Source organism: Ursus americanus, chromosome 23 (assembly GCF_024610735.1).
Source record: "Ursus americanus isolate L20-20 chromosome 23, mUrsAme1.1.p, whole genome shotgun sequence".
NCBI lineage: Eukaryota > Metazoa > Chordata > Mammalia > Carnivora > Ursidae > Ursus > Ursus americanus.
Genome location: NC_142149.1, coordinates 3,348,179 through 3,371,746, shown reverse-complemented (window position 1 = coordinate 3,371,746; position 23,568 = coordinate 3,348,179). Strand labels below are relative to the sequence as shown.

Below are 23,568 nucleotides of genomic sequence, written 5' to 3'. Positions count from 1 at the left end.
TGTCCTCCATTTGATCCTGAACTTGTCTGGGTTTTTCCACCACAAACAGCAAAAACATGGAATTTTATAAAATTGGAAATCGGCTCCGCATTCCCTTCACGGCGGGGGGAGGGGGCGGCACTGTTTGTCTCTTCTCCCGCAGGCTCCTGACTCCGCTCCCTCCTTTCCTCCGCCCAAGAGTTCGAAGGGTTCGTGCTGGGGACGGCCTTGGCATCAGCCGGGCAGGACACAAAGATGAAATGAGGGCTGGAGAGGTCATGTCAAATCTCAGCCCTCCAGCTGCCATGGCACCTTGTCAACAGCCACAGAGGCAGGGCGGCGGGAGGGGCCGACCGGAGCCTCGGGCTGCACCCCGGGCTCTCCACTTGACAAAGCTCCGGGACATCCAACGTAATGATCTCAGGCACAGCACAGGCCGTGAAGAATCCACTAGTAGACATATAGTTCGGTGAATAATGCAGCTTGTATGCTAAGAATGCACCCCTGAGGGGAATACATCGCCCCGTGATCTCTGGCCAGGGGAAAGGCGTGTTGGCTGGCCCGAGGCCTCAAGCAGGCACAGGGACATCCTGTGTGCCGGGCAGGTGGCAGGAGGCACTCCCTCGATGTGAATTCTGATGCTCTGTCTTCTGATTTAACGGCTCCCCTTACCTTCGGGAGCTCTATTTCCCCTTGTGTCTGTTCGGACTTGAATGACGTTCCAGGTGAAGAGAAGGGACAAGGAGCAGGGTTGCTACTGGACAGCATTTATTCTGACTCCTAACAACTAATGGAAGAGAAGTGTTTGGCCGGCTCGAAATACTTCCAAATAGGTACTTGGGCTTTTTTTTTTTTTAACTGTATAGCCATTTTGTAAGAGTTCAGAGTAGCTGAGGAAGGGGAAAACAGGTGACAAGTAACTCGTTCCTACCTCCTGCTTCCTTCCAGAACGTACAGCCCATGCAGGTGCATATGGACCACAGCCCTCCCCCGGCCCCGCCTCCTCCGTGCTGGCTCCGCCCCCCAAACGCCTGCAGTGATGTCTGCGGCCTCGCCAGGCTGTCATCCATGTCCTGCTCCACGTCTGTCTTTGCCTTTCTTCTGTCCCCTGCTCCTTAACCAGATCATAAGCATGAAGGGTAAGAGTTCAGTCTGCGTCCGTTTTTATTCACAGCTCCTCACACATAGTAATCGCTCAATAAAAGTGTACTGACAACAGTGCGGGTATTTGTTCCAACAGTTCGCTTCATTATCGGCCTTTTTTGCTATCTTCCCTTTTGACCTTTTCGCCACCAATCCAAGCTCCCGCCGAGAGCAGGACAGGGAAGGACACGGAGACGCAATACAAACTGTGTATCTTGTACGGCCCTGGCTAAGCTCCTGTTTACCTTGGGTGTCACTTACAAACGACGCAGCATCTCAGAATGTTCCAAGGACACCCTTTCCGTACAGGCACAGTTATTACGACTTGGTTGGGCACGCACCATGTGAACATCTGTTACAACATCCTCCCACGTGCGCCTTGGAAAAACGCACAGTCTCTCTTGGAGAGAAAAACAGGAATTAATTAAAATTTGTAACTGAAGGCTGTAGGTTTCTTTTTCCTCTTGGAGGAGAGGACTGCAGAAGAAAATTATAGGGCCAATTCTATCGCAGTTCCTGAACATGAGCGTCTCCTGGTGCCCAGCTCAACATGTGAACTTGAGTCATCAGCCCAAGAGGAGGTGGGCTGCCTCGGGCCATGCGGTCACTCCTGGGGCCACTGCCAGGGCTGGCTGAGTGGTTTACTGTGCCCCGTGATTTCTGGGTGGCCCGTCCTGACTCCAGGACAAGATGGAGAGTCTGTGCTCAGAAAGTAAACACCAGACTTGACCCAGAGCCATCTCACTGAGCTGCGGAAAGACGTCAGCTCAGCGAGGTCCCCCTGTAACGGGTGCGCCGGCCCCTGCTGGACGTGCCTGCTCGGGATCTTAGGCTCTGTGGCCAGTTAGCAAACTCAAATGTGCCCCATGTTACTTGCTTCCAGTATTAAACATGAAAGGGTGAAAGGCAATAGATGCAGTTACAAACAGATGTATCTTCCAACAAAATGTATCTTCTTCCTTTTTACTACAAGCGGAGCTACCGTGTGGACGGTTCCGGCTGCAGCAAGCCCAGCAGATGCGCTCCAGTTACTCGGAGGATCGTCTTCTTGTTCCGACTGGGGGCAGTTTAACAGACCCGTGTGCAGGAACAGCACAGGACACATATGTGTCACATGATAAATAACCTCTGACGGCAAATAGGAGCGAGCGAGCTTCTGCACGAGAACAGCAACATTAGCAGGGTTACTGAGATGATTGGGCTCTCTGCCTTCGACTCACGACGCTTCAGGCGGACACAGAAGCCTCTTTCTTCCAGAAGAGATGCTGAGCAAAACAGAGGAAGAGACTCTCCTACCATGTCTCCCGAACTAACACAAAGCCACCGCTCACAAGATAATCACCACCGAGCTGCCATGTGCAGCCTCCACCCTCGGCTCTTGTTCGAGACCCACACTTCCTACGCAGCCACGCGCGCTTTGTGGCCAGCGGGACGGGGCCGTACGGGAGCCACGTACTCAGCACACACACTGCACGCCAGGGCTCCTGACGGCTGGACACAATCCGTCTTCCGGGCCGTCCTCCCTGCAGTCCGGACTGTCCATCTCATGGAACAAAGGGCAGTGCCAAGGTCCTCGGGATCTCTGGGCAAGAGGCAGGACGGACCGACCCGCAGATGAAAGTCATGTCCCACATGTACCTCCGTAAGGGGAGTGGCTGAGCTCGGCCCCTGGGGCTCAGCCCTCCTGTGTGTGTGCTGACCAGCTACTCGGCCCCTCTGCGATGAAAGGTCTGCGTCTGACCCAGGGCAGGGAAGGTTCTGGTTAGATGCCAGCTCTCAGCCCTGGAGATACCCTGGACTCTCCTGGGGAGCTTTAGAAATGCTGATGCCCGGGCCGCAGCCCTGGAGATTCTGCTCGGAATTGGTCTACGGTGGCACCTGGAATTCAGGATTTCTACCAGACTCCCCGAGAAATTCCGGCGGGCCGTGCAGGTGGAGGGCTGCTGGCTCCGATGCTGGGGCGGTGAGACTGCTAACACCTGGACCACACGGACGAAGAAGCGGAGTGCCGCAGATCTGGGAGTCAGGGAGGTTCTGCCGGCAGTGCGGCCCAGGCACAGGTGTGCTGAGAAATGCCTACCACCCGGCTCCCCACCCCCCACCCCCCAGGAGAAAGAGCTCCAGCGCCCGGCACCTGCCAGAATTTGTGCGGCAGACGCTTACGCCCCGATTTCAAGGTACCAACGAGACATCAACCAGAACGTAACCATCGGTGCGTGAAAGTGGGTTCGGGCCGTCAGGGCCAGGAAGAGGGCGATCCTATTTCTATCAACAGGGAGACGGCGACGCCTGTTGTATGAACCCAGACGTAGGTCACCTTCCCTCCCAGGAGCCCTCCCGGAGGACCCTGGGCCTCCCTCCTTCGGCGTGTGCGCTCCGCAGTCTGGCCGGCTGCCCCTAGAGGGCGGTGTGAAGAGCCGGAGACCCAGGGCGAGGGGCTCCTTTTTAGGGGTTAGTCCTCAGGGACCAGCACACGACCTGGTGCTGGAAACAGAAGCCATTGATCCCTTAGGGCAACAGGTTCCCTGAACCATGAGAGGTCTCGTCTCCCTTCCCTTCTCTCCACGGCTCATCCTTCTGACCATGAAAGCAATAGATGGCATTTGTAAAATTTTGCACATACGGGGAAGTATCAAGAGGAGATAAAACAGACGTTGCCCATCTCGGGCACACGCGGACCGGTCGTCTCCCAGCCCAGGCCGCGCCCCGCGTTCTGTGCACCTGCCCTGCCTTGCCGTCCCCCGTGTCATGGTGACAGCACCATCAGGAAGGTCCCTGCTTCGTGATTCTGTCCCCATACCTGTCTCTCTGGTTGACTCTGTTTTTCTTACTGTAAAAATAGCAGATACTGCAAATGTAAAATGGTGCAGCTGCTTTGGAAAACAGTCTGGCAGTTCCTCAAATGATTAAACATAGTCGCCATATGCCCTGAAATTCTACTCCTACGCATCGGCCCGAGAGGGATGAAAACACAGGCACGCAAACACGTGGTGATGGGCGCTGACAGCAGCGTCGTGCAGACGAGCCCAAAGGTGGAAACAACCCCAGTGTCCATCAGAAGACAAATGGGGGGACCCACTGGTCTATCCAAAGAACGGCCACAAAAAGGAGTGAAGCTCTAATTCACGCTACAATGTGGATGAACTTTACAAAAATGTCACGCTGAACACGGTGCTGAGTGAGGGACACCAGACACACAGGACCACAGAGTCTATGATTCCATTCACAGGACTCTGAAATAGGGAAACCCACGGAGTAAAAAAAAAAATAGATGGTGGATGCTGGAGCTGGGGGGAGGGGGGAGGGCTAGGAGGGCTACAACAGCCGGAGGGCACAGGGTTCTCTGACTGTGGCCGTGGCTGCAACCTGGTACCCAAAGCACCGAACGACGCCCTTTAAATGGGCGAACGGTATCCTGTGTGAGTTATAGTCAAGACAACTTAAAAAATCGTAGATGCTCATTAGAAAACACTTAGAAAGGTCAGAAATGCCCATAAAGGAAGAAAAAAATCTCCCATCAACCCCAAGGAGAGGGACAGAAGTCTTAATGGAACGATGAACCAGGGACGCAGATGCCGGGCATGAGTGTCTTAAGGGAGGGAGGGGGGCGTTACCCAAGGAGAGGTGACAGCTGTGTCCTCTGCCCCACTCACACCCCACTGCATCTCCCCCCCGGCAGGGATCCCCACACGCGCAGCACGGCCGGGGTCAGTGCCAAATCTTCCAGATTCTTGGATCTTTGCACCTGCCACCCGAGACGGTCTCTTCCTCCGGAGCACTCGTTCGCTGCTCACAGTCCCCCCACCAAAAACAAACCCAACCCCTGTTTAATTTTCTTTCGTTTCTTCTCCTGCCCCCTCAGTGGGAGCGTGTGTGCACTCCCCTCCGGATATCCCCTCCTGAACTCCTGTCACGCCAGGCACAGTGCGAGGTGCCTCGTGGTGCCTGCTAAGTACGTGTTGATTTTCTAAATATCCTCAGTGGATTGGGGAGAAGCACGAATAACCCAAACAGAAGACAATCCCCCAAAGCACAAAGATCTGGATTCAGAATGTATTTTTATAGTTAAATCCAAATTGTATAATAGAATATAATGTCTGACCAGGGCAGCTGTCCCCTCCACTCCCCCGTCTCCTCCCAAGTTGTGGGCTGACTCGTACTTCCCTAGGGAGCATTCCCAGCATCCGGCATGGGTCTCCCTTTCAGGAATAAAAGGCAAAAATTCTCACCTCTTGGTGTCCACCCGACCTCATGTGTCCTGTGGATACTGGTTTACTGTGTTTTCCCATCAAGTCACACTGGTTCCACTGTTGTGGGGGGCAGGCCAGAATGTACAGGAATTCTCGGACGGAAAGAGGCGGGGAAGCCCGGAGACTTCAGAACAGCCTCACGGTGTCACGGCTCTGTTGGGCCTCATGGTGTCTCAGGCTGCCCCTGCACCACAGAGACGCCACCCCGGACGGTCCCTAAGAACGTGCCCCATGCCTGTTCACAAACACACCTGCAATGAGATATTCCTTCTTGCCTCCGATGTCCAGCGAGACCCCGCATACGGCAGAGGAAGGAGCCGTGTAGATAAACTCTATGTCCTTGTCAGGGCCTTTGAACATCTGGAAAGACGAAAATGAGATGTGAGCAGAGCTGGCCTGCACAGCTAAGGAGGTCGCCCCCCCTCCCATTGACCCAGAACATCCTGGGGGCAGCCCAACCCACACCCGTGGGACCACCAGCATGGAAAAGGCGGACAGAAGGAACCAAGGAGCTAGATTAGAAGGTGACCATTCCCACTGCAGAGGGTTTCTCTGGAGACATTCGTCCCGTAGTGTGGCAGCTGTCAGCGGGCTGGGCACAACAGGGTCACCTGGAGGAACCCATCTCCGACAACACATGGGCTCTCCCTCCCACCGACAGGGTCACATCAGAAACTCCGGGGAGAGGCCTGCGGATCTCCAGTGACTCGGACCCGTCGTGGAGGACCGTTGCCTCTGTGGATTGCCAGGAACCCCGATCAAGCACTGGCTACGCGATGGGGGCACCCTTGCCTCCGTGGCCGCGGATGTGACCCCAGGGCCAGTGGGGTTTCACGTCTCAACTGTTGATCTACTGTCTTTTGGGGACATGCCTGCGGCCCAGGTGGAGGGGCGCATCGTTCCAACAGCCTGGCAGGAAGCGAGATCGCCGCAGCCAGGGGTTCCTGCTGCCCCACTGGGTGGGGACAGTGACAGGCGGGGACGTGAGCGTGCGCGGAGGATGGTCTTCACCCCAGCCGTGGGGTGCAGCCCAGCGGAGGCTGGGGGTGCCGGGGAGGGAGGCGGCGGGAAGGGGAACGCACACACACGCTCCGGGACCAGAGAACAGAGGATGAACAGGGCAGGTGCCCCCGGGCTTTGCGAGGCCACGGAACCTCGGGAGAGGGTTTTCGCCTAAACCAAGGTTACTAGTGTGGGGTTTGGGGAGGAGGGGTTGTTACAACAAGCAAACCCCAATACAACGGGGTCATCTCAATGTCACGATAACCCAGCTTTGTGAGCGCTCAGTCCAACCTACCCCAGGAAGGGTGAGGCGGCTGGTGACAAAGCACTCAGCCTCCCGCTGAGGACAACACGCTGCTTTGGTGTTAACCCTTGCCTTTTCACGAGGCCTCGATGAGGTCGCAAGGGCAGAGACCGTCTCTCTCCCACTCACAGACACCTAGGCTCTGAGAGAGCAGGTCACCCCCTCGAACGACATGATGCAACAATAAGCATTTCCTTGACCTTCTGATAACATTTACTTCCTGCTTCTTTCTAATTTTGTACGAAAATTAACACGGACCGCGACAACTCCTGCCTTTACAGAGCCCTCTCTCCAGCTAGAAACTAGGACTTCCTTCTCTCCTGAAAACCCAGTTGGTGACTGCTGACAATGACCACTTTCCTGCAGGGCGGGTCCTGTCCTTCCTAGCCCCCCCCCCAATCTCCTCTCAAACACGGGCTCCTTGCCACACACCCTTGAACATGGACAACGCTCTGAGAAAACGGACCCTACCACCTGCCCCTCGGTGCACAGCCTCCCCGCCTGCCCGTCCCTCTCCCACCTGGCGGCCCCTCCTCTCCACCACGGGCCAGGCCGCAGTCTCCACGTCTCCCCCCACGTCCTCTTCTGGGAAGCTGGCCCCCACCACACCTGCCCATAGGACCCCTCCTTCCTCGTAGAATTTAAAGCCGAACAGGCAAGACTAGAGCCCACGGCACAGGCTGGGCGAGTGAGGGCTCCCAGACGCAGCGACCAAGCTCTGCTGCCTTCGAGCCTCACACTAGCTCAGCTGTGGACGGGCGCCCGCGGAACGTTCCACGGAAGCTCTGGCCACCTTCGTAACCATGCTGAGGCTCTGCCACACGCTCACTGCCCACCAAGATGAAGAGAACGCATTTCCGAAATAACCTAGTCGATGGGAACATAGCGTGTCCGCGCAGCTCTCCAGGCATTTACAGATTAAGGAAAATCGGACCGACTTGCGTCTGCTCCAGCGACGGCGGCACAGCATTCCTTGAGAAGGCAGGACACCGCGCCAGGGTCTGCCGCCGCTGGGGGACCCGACCTTGCTCCCGACCCTCCCGCGGCTCTGCCCAGTGGAGCGACTGGTCCCCGTTACCTTTATCTGCTTGATCTCGTACTGAATGCGCTTGATGGGGTTGCCGTAGATGTCATTCCCGGAGTCCACCTCCTTCGCGCTGACTGCTTTCGCCCTTATCACTGCAAAACAACGACACGGAGGTGAGCCGAGCCCCCACAGTGCCGTCCTGGCTCCGAGCAGCGGCACGATGAGCCCGGCCCCTCGCGGGGCGTCGCACCCCACACACGCCGAGCGGGAGAGGCAAGAGGTAAAGCTCTGAGACCCCTTCTGGTCCCAGGATTCTTCAACGAGGATGTCGACAGGGGCCAAAAGCGGAAGCCTGGTCTCTCAGGACCGGCAGGGTGCCTGAGGGAGTCACTCAAAGCTCTTTGTTGATGCCCTGCTTGAGTGCTTGGGGCTTTTAAAAATCCCCTCCGGTGTGTATTCATCCGGGGCTGGGGAAGCAGATAAGCAAATTAACCGGCCACAATCATCATCATATAATTAAGGATGGTGAGATCCCTACCACCCAGCCTCCATCCAGAGGCGACTGGCAAACACGCTTTTTCAGGCTGAGGGCAGAGGGATAACTGCCTCTCCACGAGGCCCCATCATTCCGGTTTGGGGGTCTTACAACTGAAGGGTCTATCCTGCTACTCGTAATCTGTCCTAAAAGCGACCCTGAAAAACGTCCTGTGGGTGATTCTTTATAATAATAACAACACATATTCTATTAAGGGCACAACAGAGGAAGGGTCAGAGTGCTCTGCCCCCAAAGGAAACGCTCACGGGCCTCAGCCCAGACCCACGGGGCAGGTGCCAAGGAAGGAAGCCAAACGGAAAGAAAACGATCCCAGACCATGACACAAGATGAAGGAGAGGGGAAGAGGTGGGGCTGGGAAGGTTCTGGAACATTTGTCAGAGTCTGAGGCCGCTCGTGGGCCGTGCACCACAGGGCTTCCTACCAGCCATTACGCCAGGACCCGGCCCCAGCCTGCACCCTGACGAGGCGAGGGTCAGCGTTCACTTGTCCCTGGGGCAGAGCCCTCCCTTGTTTCATTTGGAGGCTTATCAGCTGGTGGCATGGCCTGTTTTAATGGCTTTAAAAGCTTTGCCCTCCACAGCTCAGCTATGCAGGGTCACTCGGGTGAGTGCTCCGCTAACGCGGATGTGAGCAAAACAGAGCAATACGGAACAGACAGAGCCAGGCACAGAGGCGCCTCCGTCCTCCACCCCCGGCGGGGAACTCGCATCTTGGAACCCCCTGGCCCGGGCTGTCTTCGCCACAGAGCAGGGAGGCCCAGGCACGTGCATCCCATCTGTGCCCGTTCCCGGGCCCCAGCCTGGCACCAGGCGCCGGCCCCACCCAGGCCCGAACCCCATGCTTCTGTCTTCTTCTGTCGGAGCTGAGTCACGACAGGCAGAGGCCGCAGGTTCCTGTTTCCCAGGCTAAGCCAGGCCCCCAGGCCCCAACCTGCAGAGCCACAGCTAGGAAACGCCACCCAGTGGGCCACGCAGCACTGAGGGCTCTGCCCTTGGTAGCGGGTCAGCCTGTTTCCAGTGGCTCCTCCTGCTCCCACCCTTCTCCACCCCCAGCACCAGCAGGCTTTTTATAGCCGCGTCCCTCCGGGCTCAAACGTCTTCCTCAGCCGCCCACTGCCCTCGTCGAAAATAGGACACCCCTCTGCAGCCTGGTACCAGCCAGCAGCTGTCCCCGTCAGCCCAGCTGCTCCCGCCTGCTGTTCTGCCAGTCCGTAACAGTCCCTTGAGCCCAAACCTGCCCAGGGGTGTCTCCCCCTCCGTACAGACAAGTCTCTTCTGCCCTGCATGCCATCTACCCCTCCCTGCCAGGAAAACTTCTATGCATCCTTCAAGACCCAGGTCACATTGCCCTTCCCTTGCTCTGGGAGATCCTGTCCTCCTGTGGCACTTGGCACATTCCACATCTCTCATCCATCCCGTTGGAAACACCTGTGCACCTGCCTGCTCAGGGGGCTTGTACCAGGCGCTACGTTCTGACCACAGTCAGTGCCCGCTAGGTCCTTGCCAGATGGAACTGGGCCATCCCTGAGACATCCGGACAGCCCAGGTGAGTTTGTCTGTGGTCTCTCTCACTACCTGCCTCGTCTATACCCTACTGCGAGGCCACATGGGGAAGTGTTGATGCAAATCCCCAAATGTCCCAGATGAATGCCCCAGGCGTCACTGGGCGTGAGCACTGCCGCTGGCTGGTGGTATCAAACGGACCCGGAACGTCCAAGGGAGACAACAGTTCTGGGAGGAGCGTTGCTGGATTTTACCAGGATACGCCCAATCCTGCATGCTTTCTCCAATTGCTTTTCAGAGGCCCACAACCCCACATGACGCTTCACCCAAAACAGCTCCTCGATAAACACAGCCATGGCAACGAGAAAACCAGCAGGCACTCCTCTCAGTGAACAAGTTCCACTCCGTTCCATGCGTTCAAATCCATGCATTTTTCTCCCAGAAAAGCCCCTAAGGCTCCCAGGCAGCTCGAATCCTTCAGGAGGGGCAGCACCGGGCTGGACCCTGCTCCAGCCCCCTCCCCGCTACGTGGTGGCCCAGACACTCCCTGACCTCCCGGAGGTGCAGCGGCTCACAGCTGCCACCGAGCCGCCACCCCCAGCCCCTGCACTCCTCCAGGCTGCGGTGAGGAACAGGGGCCCGGGCCGCGCCGTGCCTGCCGCACACCACACGTCTAGTTCGAGACGACAGAACGGCAGTGGAGCGTGGTGAAGAACGGCATAAATTCTCCCGCTCCTGCGGGAGAGATGCCCGGAGAGCTGCAGCGCGTGGCTGCTCGGGTCCAGACGGCACACCCCGGTCAGCACGGATCGCAGGCTCTGGGCTGGACGCAGCTTCCTGACTCACTTGCTTTGCTTTAGGGCTACAGACGACACACTTTCCTTTTTTAAATTACAAGAAAGAGGGGACTGGTTGAATGCAGGGTCCAGGGCAGACGTGCAGGGTGAGACTAGAACATTAACTGGTTCCCAGGCTGCAAGCAGCTTGCAGGGAAGTGGGGCCAGGGGCCAGGAGGAACCCCAGCTGGGCTTGTCCACCCAAAACAAAACCTCACGATTCTTTGGGGTCTTTGAATTCGGGGTGGGACCCTCCTCTCCACTTTGCAAAATGACAGATAATGTGAAGGAAAGAAAGAAAATCAAGAGAGGCAAAGAGAGACCAGTTCTGTGGAAATCTTCCGAAAGCATCGACGCTGTCCAGACATGAAGGAGAGGTGCCGGGCATACCCCTGTCCACGGAGATGCCACGGACCTGCTCAGGGCATCAGGGGCTGTGTGGGTTCAACATGCTAGGTGGGGAAGGGCACAAGCAAAGCTTGAGAAATTAATTCATCAAAGCCAGAGGATCCCACAGGCAAGGAGGCAGGAGAGCTGGGGGAGACAGGACGGGGGGCCCCACAGGGACGGAGGGCTGGGGAGGCCTCACAGTGGACCCCAGCCAGCTCTGGCTGCGGACATTCTGACCCTCAGCCTTCTGCCCCCAGGATGAGGCCAAAGTGGGGTTTCTTAGCAGCCAGACTCAGGCTCGGGGTTGAGCTGCCTTTCACGTGAAATCCTAAAAGTGTGGGCCTCCTTCTGCTGCCCATGGGAGAAAGGGGTAAAGTGAGGCAGAGTCTTTGTAGTAGAGATGGCCTTCAAGGAGCATCCAACCCAGGCAAGAAGTCAGACAACGGACGGGGAACAGAGAAGCACACCATTTCCAACCCAAGCGGAGGACAGGGAGGAGGCAGAGAGCTCTCCAGAAAGGCATTTCCAACATCTCAGGGGATGGGCATCACCAGAGCTCTGGGATGGAGGCCACTGTAAGTAAAGGATGGGCCCCTCTCAGTCCCAGGCCATTTAAAGGCCAGGGCTGGGGAAAAGCAGAGAGACCCAAAGAGTCTGAGAGGAGATTAAAATCCAGGCATGGACACACGTTTGTTGAACACCTACTATGTGCTGGGTCTGGTGTCTGGCCCTCGGGTGGACGGCCAGCCCACATCCTGTCCACCGCCCAGCAGTGAGCGGCTCTGCTCCACTGGCCTGCCCTTGGCTGTAGAAACCAGAGGCAGCAGCGGACCAAGAGGCTTTATAAGGATCCTTTTTTTAACTGCTTTGTGCTCAAAAATGATGGCCTCTCCCTGAGCTGCTCAGATGTTGTTTTTTCTTCTTTCCCTTCTGCCGTTAACACAACATCTGGGTTTGAGATCAAGGGTGATACACTGGTTGATGAATTCACCGCCAGATGTTGGCTACTGGAATGCACAACCCTCGACTTAATTCAAAGCACACGCAACCGCAGCGCCCCTGCCCCCACCCCTTGGGCCGCGGACACCACATGATGTCACTTCCCCCTGCTAGCAGCCTGCAAAAACAATCCCTAGTACAGCCAGCCAGATTTGGGATGGAAAAGGGCTGGGTGGGTGGAGAGTCAAGGTCGGGGACGATGATCCAAAGAACACAGGCTATGTTCAGACTGTGAGGGAGGACGCCCGCCCAGGGAAGACCTGGGAGGCCAGACTGTCCCGCTGATGCCCTGGACGGGCGGGCGGCGGGGGTGGGGTGGGAACAGCAGGGGGCTTTCGGGAAACCTAGGGTGTCCTCAGCACGCAATGTGGCCTGGGCCGGCGCGGGGTGGGGGGCACACTTGACCAGCCCAGGCACAGATTTGAATCATCCCCCCGCACCCCACCAACATCTTTAGAGCCCTGCTGTGTCCGGGACATTCCGAGGGAAGCAACGGAGAGCAGCAAGCCATCCCCGTAATCCGTGGGGGAGCCAGACCCGGAAAGAGAACTGCCTCTAAGGAGTTCACTTATTTCACACCCACTGAGTCGTCTTTACTATCTTGCCGTGAGCCTGGCCGCTCCCCGGAGGAATCCCATCTGCTACATATATGAATATATCCGAATAGGACACTTCCCAGTGGGGCCACTCTGCCTGGGCACCGGCTCCCAATTCCAGAGCCAGGTAAAGCTGTGGATATTCAAACATGACTTTCAGACCTTCATGGCCTTGTTTCAATGCACTCAACACACGCTAAGTCCCCAGGCCCTGGTGCCGGCTGAGACCGAGCTTCTGGCTCAGGGAAAATCATGCATTTGCCCAGAAGAGATGTGGGAACCTCTGGGGTTCGGAAAACATACTCGTCTAAATACAAGGTCAAAATCCAGCCCCGGATCATCTGAGCCTCGCCAGTGCACTGAGTCAGAGCGGCAGGGCTGGCTCAGTGTCAGCAGAGGCCACGTCCCCTCTCAGCCTAGCCCATGGACTGCAGCCGCCAGCGGGAACCTGGGAGAGTCGCCCAGGGAGACCGCTGCCCGCAGGGACGGCCCTGCTCTGCTCTTCCGTCCTGCTCCCAGCCCCGGGGTCCCTCTGCTAGGGGCATGTTCCCAGTGCCACTCATGTGGGGGCAGGGAGAGATGGGGCCCTGGACTTGCTGGCACATCTGCCGAAGACCCTCCTGTCCTGTCCCCAACTGAGAGGGGGTCATCCTGCACGGTGACCGGGATGCAGTTGAGCTAAGCGCACCGTGGGCACCAGGGTTTGGGGGTGAGCGTGGGGAAGGGCATTTCTTAGGTGGAAACGGGGCCACTGCGTTGCCCGGGCTGCAGACGTCCTCCGTGGGTCACTCGGTCCACTTCCTTGTCTCCATGCAGAATTACATGCCGGCCTCTTCAGAGGAAACCCACTCACTCTGGGTGGGCTCCATCCGCTGGGGGGCTTGGGGACAGCTGCAGGGTTCCCTGCTTTTGTCTATGCTCTCCAGAGAAGGGGGCTCCCTGAGTCTGGACATTTACACCCTCCAAACACAGAGCTACCAAAATCCCCGCTAACACCTGTAACTACATCCTGAAGCTGCCGTCGGAACGGGAATTTCTTATCCCTTTCGGGTGGACATGTGACACCGCATGGCTGGTCGACCCGGCTGAGGCCCCTGAGTTTTGATGAGCTTGTCCAAGCCCGGCTGAGGGCAGCCCTGGGGCACCCCCATCCCACCCACACACTAATCCCAGGGGCCCGACTTGGGAAAGCAAGGGGGTGCCCCACGGCCCCCACCTGCACCCGGACACACCTGGCAGTAACAGCTACAGCTTTGCCCCATAAAAGCTGTAACAGAAGGAGCACGTTTTCAGGGCCCTGCCCCCCATTACTGTGGGATCCCCAACTGCTTGTGTAAGGACAGCACCTCGGTGGGCTTTGGGGGGCCATAGTAAAGATGATTTGAACCTCTCCCATGGGACTTTATTTGCTTCGTGAGCCGGGCAGGCGACCTCCCAGCTGGGGGGCAGGGAACAGGGCAGACAGTGATTGAGAAAGAGAAGCGGGCTCACTTGGACGGCAGGCCGGCTCAGACCCCGTGGGTCTCAAGGCCACACCCCTCCCCACAGAACTGCACGTGGAAATGGGGTGCGGTCCAACAGCCCGGGAGATGTCACAAGGAATGCGTGGCGTCAGCGCTGGCTCAGCACCCAGACGTCCATGGGAGCGTCCGGCCCCACCTGCCCCTCTGGCCTCACTGCCTGGCCATGCCCCACCTTTGCAGGTGCCCCTTGGTGGACACGGCGGGCGGGGAGTAGGAAGGAGGGGGAGGGAGGGCTCTCCCTGGACACCTGGCTCTGACCTTCCCTGGTATCAGGGCCTGGCTGCTTTCAGTCTACAGTGGAGCAAACTTCCTCCAATTCATTTCTTTTAGGGAACTGAGAGGGAGGAGGGGCATCATTTCAAAATTAAAACCTTCCTGTGGTGGTAGGAGGCAACCAGGGGCTCCCTCCGCCGGAGCAGCAGCCCTGACGGACCAGATGCCACCTTTGGGTCCCTGCAAGCCTCCTATCCTGGGGAGCCGACGGACGTCCCCAGCTCTGGGATAGGGCTGTGCTGTCCAGGGTGAGGGCAAGGTTGGCCGGTGTGACTCAGGCCGGGGTTGGAAATGCCTGCACTCACCACCACCTGGAGCAGATATGTCTGTGGGGGCCGAGGGTGGGGCAGGGAGGGTGACCGGGTGCACGAGAGAGGACGGCAAACAGCAGTGTGGCCCCAGCGCTGAGCCTTGGAGATTCTAGCACATTCCCATGAGCTGCTGTCCACTGGATGCCCCGTCTCCATGGAGACCAGCGTTCCCACCTCCACTTCCTGTCCGTTGGCTCAGGCCCCCTTGGGAGCACGAGGGAAACATCTCTAAGAGCTCATCGGCTGTGCAGAGAAAAGCTGGGGCACTCGCGGCTCAGCCACCCGCCCCAGCCCCCTAGGACCCTGGCAGGCCCCCGACTCACGCCCCGCCACCCTTCCTTCTCCCTGTGAGCCCAGTGGGATCTCATGCCAGAGCCCTTGGTCACGGTTCCCGAAGCCTTGGGCTCAGGCCCTTCCCATTCACGTGCTGCTGAATCACTTGAAAAAAATGCCTCCCGATCCTGGGAGGATTTGCTGAGAACAGTGCGGCTTTTGTGGAAGGAACTGCTGCTCTGCACTTTCTCCGCCAAGACCCCGAGAGCAGCCAAGCTCAGCCCTGCAAACCCTGAGCCTGGAGCCCACGGCGGGGGCAGCAGCTGGATGGGGCAGGGCTGGAGGCAGAGGGGGCCTGGAGAGGCACTGAGGAGCATCCGGCCACCCCCCTGCAGTCCCTGCCCATCCACCGGCCGGGGAAAGGGCACGGAGAGGCCGGGTGGCCCGGTCCTCACACTGCCACTGGCAGGCTGTGACCCCGGGCAAGTCCCTGCTCTCTCTAGGCTGCCCCACTTGCAGGGGTGAAAGCAGGAGGGCTGGGCCCATCAGCAGGGACAGGGCAGCAGCCCCGCCCCTCATGTAGGATGAGGCATGCAGTCCTTGGGCTGACCCCAACCAACTGCCTCTCTCGGGCAGACAGGGATGTAAAGCCTGGGATCCCAGGGCCTGCACTCCAGCTTCCAGCGTCGGGAGAACCCAGGAGGCACGTGCACCCTCTCCCCCTCCTACGTTTTAGAGCTCAGCCGAGGAAACAAGGCCACCTCCTGGAGCTAACGATGTACACAGATGTACTGTCAACCCAGCACCCTCCCTCCAGCCTGCAACCCGGCCTGGACTGTTCCAGGACCTGTAAAGGCAGGCCACGCGTCCACATCAACCCCCCATCATGTTCCAGATCGAGGAGGTGGGGGCAGGAGGCCGTCTGCATCTCGTGGCCGTCTTCCGCTCACAGAAGAACCACTGCAGGTCAGAGAGGGGGTCCTGTGCCGATTTTAAAAATCGTCTTCCCGTGATTTTACATTTCTGAGGGTCTGGATGTTATCATACACCGTATGAGCATGCACCTGGCTGGGTGGGGGAGGGGACAGGCGTGAGGACCCTCGGACCAGCACACGTAGAAGGCGGGGTCACAGACGAAACCGATGACGCCTGCTGGCCCAGCACTTGGAGGAGCGGGCCGGGCCATCGCAGGGTCAGCTGCTATGCCTGGGTTTCTTGTCCTGGCATTTGTGAGGCACTGCTGGTCTGTACCTGCCCTAGGGATCGTGGAGCTCAGTGCTCCCCCTCCAAACCCCTCGGGCAAACAGGGGCACCCATCTACCACCAGGTTGGCCATGGAGGCCTCCCTGAGTCCCTGTGGTCTGTGGACGACTCGGACGGGGCTGCTAGGAAGCGACCAGACACTAAAAGCTCTAGTAAATTCAGACTGAGATAGAAACAGGGAAGCTGCCCCCAAAGGTGTGAGCAGAAGCATGAAATCCATGGAAAGTTCTAGAAGATCCAAACAGTGTTTGGAGGTGGAGGACCCATAGGGGAGGACCCGAGAAGTGCTCCAGGAGGACAAAGGTGCACACAGCCATCATGTCAGGAGTCCTCACTGCCACCTGGCCGTGCTCCGGGGGAACCCTCCAGCAGCCCCACACTCGTCCAGGCGGCACTGTCCCAGGCCCTCCGGTGCTGTCACCCAGGTGCGTCAGAGTGATCCGCAGGGAGCAAAGACAGGGTCTGCCGGGACCCCAGCCTGCTCTCTGGGTACCACGGAGATGGAAGATACCCATGACCTCTCCAGAGGGAATCGGGGGCGGGCTGGAGGGCAGTTTATTTTCAGCACCACTGGCCTGGGCAAAGCAGCACTGAAGCCCCCAGGCTTCCTCAGCTCAGGGAGGAAAGAGCAGGGTGTCTCGTCCTGCTGCTGGGGGACAGTGTAGGTGTGACCACTGGGCACCGATGACTCACACTCCACCTCGTCTCGCTGTCCATCTCCTACATCTACTTTTAGTTCAAGTGTGGCCGAGAAGGGGCACTTCCTCACCGAGGACACTCGGGCCGCAAATACTACCTTGGAAAGTAGAAACAGAAATAATCCCCTCCAAGACAGGCTCATCCATTCATCGGACCGCGGCTTCCAGGCGGTCAGTGTTTGGGTCCCATCACGCCCATGGCTTTAAACCCGGGGATCCCAGGGCGCCCTCCCGGACCAAGGTGACTGTTGGCAGCACGCAGGAGCCCCGGGTGATCTCATAACCTGCAACGCTGAGCAACCACAGGCCAGCCTCCCCTCGGGTCATCCTCATTCGGCTTGGGAGTCGCAGAGCCCTCCCGGCCCCAGGGCTTCGTTCTCACTCGCGCTGGGCTTAGATGGGACAGTCGAGTGGGCTCTGCGGCCCTGACCCGTGGCATTCCAATAGCAGAGGACAGAATGGAAGCGGGCTGGGATCATTTTCTCTATCTAACGTGGAAAAGCCAGACACACGACGGGGCTCGGGGAGATACTTTCCATGAGATAAAAACATGAGACCGCAAAAGCGTCCTCAACCCCAGCTGCTGGGGATTTGAAAAGCACCCAAAAAACTTGTACAGGGTGCTGTGACTGCCCCGTCTGAGTGGCACGTGTGGGGGTTCCGTGCGCCTGATGCGCTCCGGGGAAGCCCAGCTCAGGGTTCTCACGGGACTGGGTCACCCCAGAGCTCCCACGCCCCTGATCGGGTGAAATGGAGTTCAGCGGGCATATAGCTACGGAAGAGCTACAGAACAGGGAAGGAGCACACAGGTGGAGCCGGTTTCGAGCAAATATTCTCGCTCTTGAGTTTGGACGGTGGGCTCACACTTGTTCATTATGTAACCCAGGAAGCAGACACTAAGGGAGAGAAGACCATTCAGGGACCAACGATACAAAGGCATCGTGACGGAAGACGGATGATCAAACTGGATGCGTCTGAGGTCCGGGGCGGGGGGCAGCCATGGCCTTCATACGCCAGTCCAGGGATCACCTAACTGTGGCTTGAGGTCCAAACCCAGACACCCCCCCTATTTTTGCAAATAGAGTCTTACTGGAACCTGGCCCTGCCACCCACTTACGTGTTGTCTATGGCCGCATTCAAGGTGCAATGGTGGGGGAGGGTCATGGCCACAGAGACTGGTGCGCTGGCAAAGCCTAGAATGCGCAGTCTCTGGCTCTCTGCAGAAGTTTACCCTCCCCTGCTCCAGTCTCCGAGTATCTGCAACTAGCACATGAGCCCCCTTGGCCCAGGCAGGGTCTCCACAGCCGCCGGGTCCGGGACACCGACCAGCCAGCCAGGCGCCCCACCGCTGGCAGCCCCAGGCACAGGCACCCGGCAGGGCGAGATGCTGGGGGCCACTCCCCTGTCTTCTCTGGGGCTCTGTCTTCTCTTTCCCTTCTTCCTCCTGCTTCTCCTCTGCCTGTCTCTCCCTCTGTCTCACTTCCCAACATCAAAGTGGCAAGCCTATCCTAAGCCAGGTCCCATGAAATGACGCTGGTTTTGCTGACTTGAGAGACTAAAGAGGTCCTACTGCAATCTCCCCACTTGTGTCCCAGCCAATCGCTAAGCAACAGATGATGTATCTTTTGAAACCGTGCCTGCTTGACCTGGGATGCCCCTGAAAGTCCAGGGTTTATTTGGCTAACACATCTGGGCTCCTTCCTTCACCTGAATCTCTGGCTGTGCTCGTGGCCCGTGCGAGCAGCCTCAGCCCTGGGACCCGCCTCCGCGCCGCGCCGGCCAGGTTCCTGTGGTCAGGCCAGGGAGCCTTCCCGGACGGTACTTCGTCAGAAGGCGGGCCCGGGGAATGGCCCCCCTGCAGGCCAGCGGGGGGACAGGTGGCCCGCGGGTGTCTGAGCGGACGGCGCGCACAAAGACTCTGCACAGGCTGGGGACCGTTTCCGGCATCGCGCCTGTATCAGTGATGTATTTATCATGGGTGGGACGCTTGCGCTTATCATAGCCTCTGAAACTCTTGCAAGCGTTTCCTGGCTTCTTCAAGAAATTGCTTGTGCAACTTGTTTTGCTTTTCAATTTGCTGCTGAAGGTCACGGATCATCTGACTGTGCCTGTCATCGTCCATGAAGCTGGAGGCCCAGAGAGAAGTGGTGTCGTGCTCACATGCCCCTTCCTTCTCCTGGTCTAGGGAGGAGTAGGACTTCAGACGAGCCAGGCACGCCCTTCTCTGTTCTCTCTGCTCTTCCAGCCCGGCCTGGGAGTGGGCTTCCCAGCTCAGCCCCGGGGGGCCCGTCTGGTGCAGCAGCTCCAGCTTCCCACCTGCTCTCTGCCACAAGGCCGCGAGGCCAGCTTCGTCTGCCCGTCCTTGCGGGGCACGGCGCCGGGGGCCCTCCGCCAGCGGGTCCGGTCTGGCCGGTGCTTGTCCGGAGCCCGTGCCGCCATGGAGCTGGTTCTCTTTACCGATCAATACTCCTGCCTTGGGAGACAACGGTTTACTCTCATTCTGGGATGGGAACTTGGCCAGCCTAAGATATTTCTGGCTCTTGAGTTTGCTCAGGAACTCCTTCAGGCTGGTTTGGGACTCGGCCTGGTGAGCCTCTGTCTGCGCTGGCCACGTGAGCTCCCCACCAGGCTCCCCACCCGCTTCTGTGCCCACCGCTGTCGTGTCTATCCGGGCCTCACCTCTCCACTCCGGCACGTGGCAGGGGCCGAGCTCTGCCCCGGCGTTCGGACCCCCCCGGGGCCCCGGTGCGAGGTGCAACCTAAGGTGCTTCCTCAGCTCTCGGTTTGTGTTAAACAGCTCCTGGAAAGCCAACTCCAGCTCCCGCTGCCACCTGCTCTTGTCCCCGTGCCTGCATGGAGACGTCTGTGGCGTGGCGCCCCCTCTCCAAGTCCAGCCAGCTGGCCACAGCTGTTCTAGGTCTTTTGCTTTTCCCTGGGGACTCTGATCCAGACAGTTGTTTTTCGGGCCTTGACCAGGAGGAGCCACCCCCTTTCCCGGCTGCCTCCTCCCGTCCCGGGCTCCTTCTTTCTCCCTTTTCTCCAGATGCTCGAGCTCCCCCACGGCAGCCGAGAACTCTTCCAGATCCACCCCTCCGCTCCCCCAAGGGTCAGCGGGATGGCAGGCGCCACGGGTCTTCATCGACGGCGCTCGCTTCCCCTTATTCTTCTCACGGGGGCAGAGGGGGCGACGGGTCAGGCCCGCGGCCCTGGGAGCCCCCTGCTTCTCCGCGCCCACCGCTTTCCTCTGAGACTTGGAGCGCCAGGGCTCCCGGCCGACTCGCTCTTCTCTGCGGCTCTTCTCTTCTCTCACGGCCGCCCTGTGCTTCTCCCTGGCCCTCTGCGGCTGGGCTGCTCCTCGCTGGGCCGGCCCCTCCGAGTCAGGCTGGTGTTCCCTTGCCTGGCCTCCCCCGGCCCCTAACGGATGTGCGAAATACGGCCGCTCCAGGCCTCGGACTTGCTGGCCGGGGGCCTCCTGCCACCCTGCCTTCAGCTCCTCGGCCAGGCGCTGGGGCTGCGGGCTCTTCCGCGGCAGGAGGCCTTGTCTTCTCTGCAGGGCGAGGGCTCCTTTCTCCCGGACTTGTAGTAACCTGTGCTTCTGCCTCAAGTGCGCGGCCTCGCAGCCGGAGCCGGGGCTCAGCCGAGCGGCTCTGTCTGCGTTTCTTTTCATGTCGGTGACCTGCACAGGCGCGGCTTCAGAGTGAAGGCGGTGGGAACCAAGAGCGGGCGTCGAGGCGCCAGGGGCCGAGGAGCCACAGTTGCCACGGCTGTCCCACGCCAAGCCCACAAGACCAGGACACACTCTGCGGCCCAGAGTGTTCTGAGAAGAGCGAGCCCCTGGAGACAAGGCACACACAGGTCTGAATGCAGGACAAGCTCTAAAACGTGTCCCTCCCGGTCACTTTCTCCAAGACCTGCTGCAAGAGGCCAGGCTCTGCTCCCTGTTTGTCCTGTGCACCTTAACAAGACCCCGTGGGGCAGGTGCTTTCGGCGGGTGTGGTTTTGCTCTCCAGGGGACACATGGCAATGTCTGGGGACAGTTTTTGTCGTCATAACTGGGGGGAGGGGGTGCATCTAGTGCATGCAGGCCAGGGACGCTGCTCGACACCCTGCATGGCCCAGAATGGTGCCCACAATGAACAGTGGCTCAGCTCCCCATGCCCACAGTGCCAGGGCTGAGACCCCCAGCTTAGAAGACACATTAGGACTCAGGCAGGGGTGGAAGAGTGCAAGTGTCTGGGCTCTGCAGGGGGAGCTGCTTATAAATGGGAGGAAGAAAAGGTGGGGGAGCCTGTTAGGCAGGGGTGTGTGCAGGGGTGTGTGCGTGTGCGTGTGGTACTAGAATCCATTGCAAACCGATCAAACGGGGCTTAAGCTTCTTTTTTCAGGATGCGCAGCTCTTCTCTCATGGGATTATCGGAGAGGGATGCTTTGGCATCAGGAAGGGACCCGTGTTCTGCAGGCCCTCCCAGAAGAGGAGGGGTATTTACACCAAAGAAATGTGGACTCACATCTGTGGGCACCTGCAGCTGATGTCAAAACCAGCCAGAGCAGCGGGCTAAAGGAGCCCCTTCCTGCACAGCTGCAGGCTGTGCCGAGTGCCCCTCCACCGCCCTCCCTGCTCTCATTTAGGTCCGTGTGCGGCTGGCCCAGAGGCATGGCGGGAGCTAGAAAACACCACACGTCCACGGCACAGTGAACAGTTACGCTCATCTTTCTTACAATAACCCTGTGAGGTAAGGGGCTACCAGCACCCCGGTTCACAGGAGGGGAAACTGAGGCAGGGACCGATTAAGAAACTTCACCCAGATCACACAGCTGGCGAGTGGCAGAGACGGGTCTGTGCCGCTCTCGTGGACCGCAGTGCCTTTGCCAACCGAGGCTGTTCACGTGGCCGCCGGCTTTTGGTAAATTTGATCATCCGTTCGACACTTGGAATAGCGGTTGGCGTTCCATCCAGCCACTCTGCCAACCACCACGATGAGCAAGAGGAGGGGGAGAGAGCGAGCTGGGGCACTGATCGTGAGCGGCGGGGGTTCAGCAGAGGTGCCCAGCAACGTGCCCGGAGCACAACCAACCAAAGAAACCGATCCGATGGCGTCATCGATACTGAGCACCTTCGCACGCCAGGAGACATCGTTCGTTCGTAAGTGAGGACAAAAGGCACAGACTGGCAGGAAGAACCTGCGAACCGTATATGCAACAGAAGGCTTTGAATCCAGGTTATATGAACCCCTCAAGATATAATAAGACAAATCATCCAATTTTTAAATGGGCAGGAAAAAAGCAAAATAAACACTTGACTAAAGAGGAGGCACATGGCCCATAAAGCGTGAGATTTGAGCATCGACCGTCATGGGGGGGTGTGCATGCGGAAGCTACAAGGAGGCCCCACTCGCGCCCACCGGGATGGCGGTGATGAGACAGACGGACCATAACAAGTGTTGGCGAGGACGCGGGGCAGCCAGAATCCTCCCACCCTGTGGCACAGCGCAAAATGGTGCAGCCGTTCTGGAAAACAGTTGGGCCAATTTTTAAAAGGTAAACGCAGATTCACCAGACGCCCAGCAACTGCACGCCTACGCGTCCGCCCGAGAGAAAGGAGAGCGCCTGTCCAGACCGAAGCTGTGGAGATAGAGGGGGGCTGGACGACCTCCCCAGCTCACGGGGAAGATGGGAGTTTGGGTCCAAGTCTCAAATGTCAAAGACTGAGCTTTTTCCACCCTGGGAATGGCCACAGCAGTGTCCAAACAGGCGGGGAGAGCTGGCAATGTTCCCTCGTCTGCCCTGGAAGACAGCTGGAGGGAAGAAGGGAAACCGCACCCCTCGACCCAGAGGTTCACCGGCTCACCTTCCGTTAACCGGCGACAGTTACTGAAACCTGGACGCGCCTCTCCCGCTCCCGAGTGCCCCAACCCACTCGGTCGCCCTGAGCCAGGCGCACGGACGCGGGCACCCCCATACCACCAAGTTGGGTTTCCAGGAGACGCGCAAATGGATGAAAACAGAAAACGTCTGGACAGACTTGGTGGGGACAGAGTGCAGAAATTACAGCCAGCTCCCAGTTCAGGAACTGAAAACCCGGTGACGCCCAGCAGACACCCCCTTGCCCTCCGCCCACATCCCCAGCTCCTCCGAGTTGCCACCCCCAAGCCCGTCCCTGGCTTCCTAACTTGAGACCGGAGTGTTCTGAGCGCCCCGGGGTTCTCCCTCTGGTCCTGCTCCCCCAGAGCTGGACAGCTGCCTGCCCCATACCGGCTGCCTTCAACCCTTCAGGGAAACCACAGCCCCCGTCTCAACACAAGCCCCACTCAGAGCGGCAGACGGAAGGCGAGGTGGACACCGTCTGGCCTCCTGCGCCAAGCGGACACTGGGCCCATTCTCTCGCACCCTCTGTGGCCCCAGTGCGGTGGCCACCCCCAGGCAGTCGCTCCAATCGCCTTCTAGTAGAGACGGGACCCTGCCAGGCCGCTGGGGAGACCCGCTTGCAGGCAGCCGGGTGGCGCCAGGCCCGCAGCAGACTCCAGGGCCCCTCACGCCCATGAGCGGGAACGGCAACAGCACCACGATCGGAGGCAGGGGGTACCCAGACCCGGGGCTCCGACGTCGGGCAGGCCGGGCTCCACCACAGGGTCTCAGGTCCCGT

At 58.9% G+C, this 23,568-nt stretch overlaps 2 protein-coding genes across 2 annotated transcripts in view; both read right to left on the bottom strand.

The window, feature by feature from the left end:
- The window catches only part of TIMP2 (TIMP metallopeptidase inhibitor 2), a 45,844-nt gene that overhangs the window by 5,529 nt on the left and 16,747 nt on the right, over positions 1-23,568 (bottom strand). Inside the window, exons 2-3 of the mRNA XM_045813965.2 lie at positions 7,757-7,857; positions 5,624-5,732 (exon numbers count right to left, since the gene is read on the bottom strand). Coding sequence (XP_045669921.1) covers positions 5,624-5,732; positions 7,757-7,857 — 210 coding nt within the window. The remainder of the gene's footprint in view (positions 1-5,623; positions 5,733-7,756; positions 7,858-23,568) is intronic.
- CEP295NL (CEP295 N-terminal like) lies at positions 7,868-23,009 on the bottom strand. Its single transcript, XM_045813964.2, has one exon. The coding sequence runs from the start codon at positions 20,590-20,592 to the stop codon at positions 18,922-18,924; it is 1,671 nt and encodes a 556-aa protein (XP_045669920.1). The 5' UTR covers positions 20,593-23,009; the 3' UTR covers positions 7,868-18,921.